General features: G+C 48.6%; 1 protein-coding gene across 1 annotated transcript in view; it reads left to right on the top strand.

Annotated features, from left to right (window-relative positions):
* The first annotated feature begins 3832 nt into the window (after positions 1–3832).
* Positions 3833–6000, top strand: part of LOC307139573 (uncharacterized protein) — a 55302-nt gene continuing 53134 nt past the window's right edge. Inside the window, exon 1 of the mRNA XM_079838586.1 lies at positions 3833–3985. Coding sequence (XP_079694712.1) covers positions 3935–3985 — 51 coding nt within the window. The 5' untranslated portion in view covers positions 3833–3934. The remainder of the gene's footprint in view (positions 3986–6000) is intronic.

Here is a 6000-nt window from a genome sequence, read left to right as displayed (position 1 = left end):
ATCCCGATCCGGTGGTCCAGAGTCCGGTGGTCCCCGAGTCTGGGGGTTCCAGGTCTGGTGGTCCAGAGTCCGGTGATCCCAAGTTCGGTGATCCCAGTTCCGGTGGTCCCGAGTCTGGTGGTCCCGAGTCCAGTGGATCCAGGTCCGGTGGTTCCCGAGTCCGGTGGACCCCGAGTCTGGTGGTCCCGAGTCCGGTGGTTCCAGGTCCGGTGGTTCCCGAGTCTGGTGGTCCCCGATTCTGGTGTTCCCGAGTCTGGTGATCCCGAGTCCGGTGATCCCGAGTCCGGTGATCCCAGTTCCGGTGGTCCCGAGTCTGGTGGTCCCGAGTCCAGTGGTTCCAGGTCCGGTGGTTCCCGAGTCCGGTGGTCCTGAGTTTGGTGGTTCCCGAGTCTGGTGGTCCCGAGTCTGGTGGTCCAGAGTCCGGTAATCCCGAGTCTGGTGGTCCCCGAGTCCGGTGGTCCAGAGTCCGGTGATCCCGAGTCCGGTGGTCCCCGAGTCCGGTGGTCCCAACTCTGGTGGTCCTGAGTCTGGTGGTCCTGAGTTTGGTGGTTCCCGAGTCTGGTGGTCCCGAGTCTGGTGGTTCCAGGTCTGGTGGTCCAGAGTCCGGTGATCCCGATTCCGGTGATCCCAGTTCCGGTGGTCCCGAGTCTGGTGGTCCCGAGTCCAGTGGTTCCAGGTCCGGTGGTTCCCGAGTCCGGTGGACCCCGAGTCTGGTGGTCCCGAGTCCGGTGGTTCCAGGTCCGGTGGTTTCCTAGTCTGGTGGTCCCCGAGTCTGGTGGTCCCGAGTCCGGTGGTCCAGAGTCCGGTGGTTCCCGAGTCCGGTGGTCCCCGAGTCTGGTGGTCCAGAGTCCGGTGATCCCGAATCCGGTGGTCCCTGAGTCCGGTGGTCCAGAGTCCGGTGATCCCGAGTCCGGTGGTCCCCGAGTCCGGTGGTCCTGAGTCTGGTGGTCCCGAGTCCGGTGGTCCCCGAGTCTGGTGGTCCCCGAGTCCGGTGGTCCAGAGTCCGGTGGTTCCCAAGTCTGGTGGTCCCAGAGTCCGGTGATTCCGAGTCCGGTGGTCCCAAGTCTGGTGGTCCCGAGTCCGGTGGTTCCCGAGTCCGGTGGTTCCCGAGTCTGGTGGTCCCAGTTCCGGTGGTTCCCGAGTCTGGTGGTCCCCGAGTCCGGTGGTCCCGAGTCTGGTGTTCCCAGTTCCGGTGGTTCCCGAGTCTGGTGGTCCCCGAGTCCGGTGGTCCCGAGTCTGGTGGTCCCGAGTCCGGTGGTTCCCGAGTCCGGTGGTTCCAGGTCCGGTGATCCCCGAGTCCGGTGGTTCCTGAGTCTGGTGTTCCTGAGTCTGGTGGTCCCGAGTCCGGTGGTCCCGAGTCTGGTGTTCCTGAGTCTGGTGGTCCCGAGTCCGGTGGTTCCCGAGTCTGGTGGTCCCAGAGTCCGGTGATTCCGAGTCCGGTGGTCCCAAGTCTGGTGGTCCCGAGTCCGGTGGTTCCCGAGTCCGGTGATTCCCGAGTCTGGTGTTCCTGAGTCTGGTGGTCCCGAGTCCGGTGGTCCCGAGTCTGGTGTTCCTGAGTCTGGTGGTCCCGAGTCCGGTGGTTCCCGAGTCTGGTGGTCCCAGAGTCCGGTGATTCCGAGTCCGGTGGTCCCAAGTCTGGTGGTCCCGAGTCCGGTGGTTCCCGAGTCCGGTGATTCCCGAGTCTGGTGTTCCTGAGTCTGGTGGTCCCGAGTCCGGTGGTTCCCGAGTCCGGTGGTTCCTGAGTCTGGTGGTCCCGAGTCCGGTGGTTCCCGAGTCTGGTGTTCCTGAGTCTGGTGGTCCCGAGTCCGGTGGTTCCCGAGTCCGGTGGTTCCTGAGTCTGGTGGTCCCGAGTCCGGTGGTCCCGAGTCTGGTGTTCCTGAGTCTGGTGGTCCCGAGTCCGGTGGTTCCCAAGTCTGGTGGTCCCAGTTCCGGTGGTTCCCGAGTCCGGTGGTTCCTGAGTCCGGTGGTTCCCGAGTCCGGTGATTCCCGAGTCTGGTGTTCCTGAGTCTGGTGGTCCCGAGTCCGGTGGTTCCCGAGTCCGGTGGTTCCTGAGTCTGGTGGTCCCGAGTCCGGTGGTCCCGAGTCTGGTGTTCCTGAGTCTGGTGGTCCCGAGTCCGGTGGTTCCCAAGTCTGGTGGTCCCCGAGTCTGGTGGTCCCGAGTCTGGTGTTCCTGAGTCTGGTGGTCCCGAGTCCGGTGGTCCCGAGTCTGGTGTTCCTGAGTCTGGTGGTCCCGAGTCCGGTGGTCCCGAGTCTGGTGTTCCTGAGTCTGGTGGTCCCGAGTCCGGTGGTCCCGAGTCCGGTGGTTCCTGAGTCTGGTGGTCCTGAGTCTGGTGGTCCCGAGTCCGGTGGTTCCCGAGTCCGGTGGTTCCTGAGTCTGGTGGTCCTGAGTCTGGTGGTCCCGAGTCCGGTGGTTCCCGAGTCCGGTGATTCCGAGTCCGGTGGTCCCAAGTCTGGTGGTCCCGAGTCCGGTGGTTCCCGAGTCCGGTGGTTCCTGAGTCTGGTGGTCCCAGTTCCGGTGGTCCCAGGTCCGGTGGTCCCGAGTCCGGTGGTTCCAGGTCCGGTGATCCCGAGTCCTGACATGGCATCCTCATTACTCCAGTCTTCAGTGTCACATGATCCTTCAGTAATCACTTCACTAAAATCCGGATGCGGAGCCGCACGAAAAGTTACAAAAAATGCGCTGCACACCGCCACGCGGTGACAGGAAGTTAAGCTAACATTAGCTTTGGATGTGCCTTGGTGCCTTCCTACCTTGAAATGTGTCCTCCGAAGGCAGCATTTTCCAGGTTTCGGACACAGCCAATGAATGCACATGTGTCACACAAACAACTCTTACTCAACTTTAAATTAAATAATCTATGAGTGCAGACTGCTACCTTGAACCTCTGGTGCACTTACCAGAAATTCTACCTCTACACCATTGGACAAACAACATTTTGGATCAATGTTTTTTTTCACTCTGTAAATAATTAAATATATATGTATATATTATGCAATCTCCTCTAACCCCCCTCCCCCATCCCTACACACACACACAACACACACACACACACACACACACACACACACACACACACACACACACACACACACACACACACACACACACACACACACACACACACACACACACACACACACACTCCTCTCCCACCCACTTTTAAAACAGCTACGCCACAGATTTTGTGTGAAAGCAATGAAAAATTATTTTAAAATATATACATATATACACTGTAAAAAAAATCAGGTCTCCAATCGAACATTTTCTAGTGACCGATCACATCTAAATTTTTCAGTTGTCCAAATTGAATTTCTGTGAATTGATGCAATTTAATTCACAGAAATTAAAATTGGCCAACAAAAAAATGTAGATGTGATCAGTCACTAGAAAATGTTCAATTGGAGACCTGACTTTTTTTTACAGTGTACCCTTTAGATTTCTGTTTTGCTGACTGTGTGAAGAGTTTTGACAATATTACTTCAGTTTTTGTCCAAAGCATGTTAGCAATCCAAAAAAAGTTTATGAAAATTCATGAAAAAGTACTTTAGTATTGAATAATGCTTGTAAGCCATTGAAAAAATGACCAGTATTGTTGTGTAACCAAATAACAGTATATAGTGTATTTTCCAACATATTTACTTTATTTGTCACCATTACTACAAAAATGGTGTAGTAAATGTAAAAAGACTTTAAAAACATTAGGAATCCAGTATTTCAGAACTGCTTGCTTCCAGTCAAATCTTGGTAGTCATATTTTTGTTCTTGGAACATTGCCTCACTCCATATGCCGCCCCCTTAGGCAAACTCACCTAAAAAGATAGTAAACACCCTATGTGCATGCATTTGGGGAACTCAAGCATTGAAGTAGCTGCACAATCTAAAAAACCAATAAGAAAATAATCCCCGAAGGACTTTTGAGGCATTTTGCTCCAAATGGAGACAATGAGAATTGTGCGATTGGGAGTTGTTATTTTCCTTTGTAAGGTAGGACTTTATGCACCTCAAATAAAAAGCTACACATTTTTACAACCAAAAATTAGCATCAAACGTTTAATCGTATGTGTTGCTGTTGTCACTGTGTAATTTTTATATTATCAGTGGTTGGACAGAGTGGTTGGACAGAGTTGGGGAAAATAAAATTTCAGTCACTTTTATGTTGTAGGGGTTTAGTCTTTTTAAATGCATTATTTTTTAATTTTTTAATTTTTTAATTTATTTTTTTATTATCTTTTATTGGAAAAGCATGTTGAATTTTACATATTGTTGGGCATATGAAGTACAGTACGTTGCTTTACCATTTTTAACTTTTTAACACAGGAACAACAGAACTCAAAAGAGCGGGTGGCGGGGAAACCAAATTACTTCCATATTATTTATATTGTTCATTTAAACCTTTAAATCAGTGCACAATTCTAAGGAGCAGCAGTGTTTACAGAAAATCAGATCTAACCGGTTTAACATTCCGTCCACTTGGACCACATCTTATAGAAAGTGTCCCTCTGCATTTTCATTGAAAAGGACAGTTTTTCCATTATGTAGATCTCGTACACAATGTTTATCCAGTCCTCAGTTGTTGGTGGTTCTGGTTTAAGCCATCTCCTCATTAGAGCCTTTTTACTTGAAAATTGGTAAACACTGGAATAAGTAGAGCATTCGGGGGAGGATATTTAATCTTATTGAATCAATTCTGGAATGTAAGTCCAAAAAAGGAATGGTATTCCATCTTTGTATATCCGATTTTATTGCTATATTCAGAGGACCATAGTTAGCTTCAAACATTTTAGAGAAGTCTCGGTGCAATACCACCCCTAGATATCTGATATTGTCTGCCTCCCATTTCCAATTATAACTATCTTTGACTTCTTGTGGAGGGTTATAGTTCAGAGTTAATACCTGCGTTTTATTTACATTAACCTTGTACCCTGAAAAAGAGCCATAGTCTAGTAGTAGTTTAATGATTTTAGGAACAACCTGTGTGGGGTAAGATATAGTCAATAGTAAATCATCAGCAAAAAGTGCCAATATTTGCTCCCCTCCTACTGTTCTTACTCCAGTTATATCCTTTCTCTGCCTGATCCACTGGCTTAAAGGTTCGATAAACAAGGCGAAGAGGAGAGGCGAGATGCAACACCCTTGTCGAGTCCCGCGCTCCAATGTGAATGATTCAGTAAGGTCTCCATTCATTTTTATCCTCGCAGTTGGGTTATTGTATAACCCTGAGATAACCTCAATTACAGATTTATCAAAACCGAATTTTTCAAGCACCTTATATAAGAAGGACCACCTCACTGAATCAAATGCTTTTTCGGCGTCCAAACTCAACACTAAGGTCTCTAATTTTTGCTTATCCACCCGCCTCATTATGTGTAAAACCCTCCTAATGTTGTCTTGAGTCTGTCTGTGTTTAATGAAACCCGTTTGATCCTTATGTATCAATCCTGGTAAAATAGTTTCTAATCTTCTTGACATAATAGAGGTGAACAATTTATAGTCTATATTCAGAACACTAATTGGGCGATAGTTACTACACTGCAATCTATCCTATCCTTCTTTTGGGATGATAGAAATTATTGCTTCCCTCCATGATGGTGGGACTATCTTATTTGCCAACACCCAATTAAATGTTTTCAGCAACGTTGGGACCAAAAAAACCTGCATTGTTTTGTACCATTCCGGACCAAATCCATCTGCCCCTGCCATCTTCCCTCCCTTTAATCTTTTAATTGTTAATTGGATTTCTTCTTTAGTTATTGTAGTTAATAACTTTTTATTTTGTTCCTCCTTCACTTTTGGTAACTCAAATTCAGACAAAAAGATATTGATGTCCTGGTTATTGTCTATATGAGGTTGAGAATATAATGTCTTATGATAATCCAAAAAGCATTGTTGAATTTTTCCCTGTTCAATTTCTATTTTATCATTTAGGGGATTCTTAATTTGATGAATGGATCTCTCTGCTTGCTGTTTCCTAAGCTTATAAGAGAGAAGTTTCAGTGATT

This window comes from Gobio gobio (assembly GCF_949357685.1).
Source record: "Gobio gobio genome assembly, chromosome: 2".
Classification (NCBI taxonomy): domain Eukaryota; kingdom Metazoa; phylum Chordata; class Actinopteri; order Cypriniformes; family Gobionidae; genus Gobio; species Gobio gobio.
This window is presented reverse-complemented; position numbering and strand designations above follow the sequence as displayed.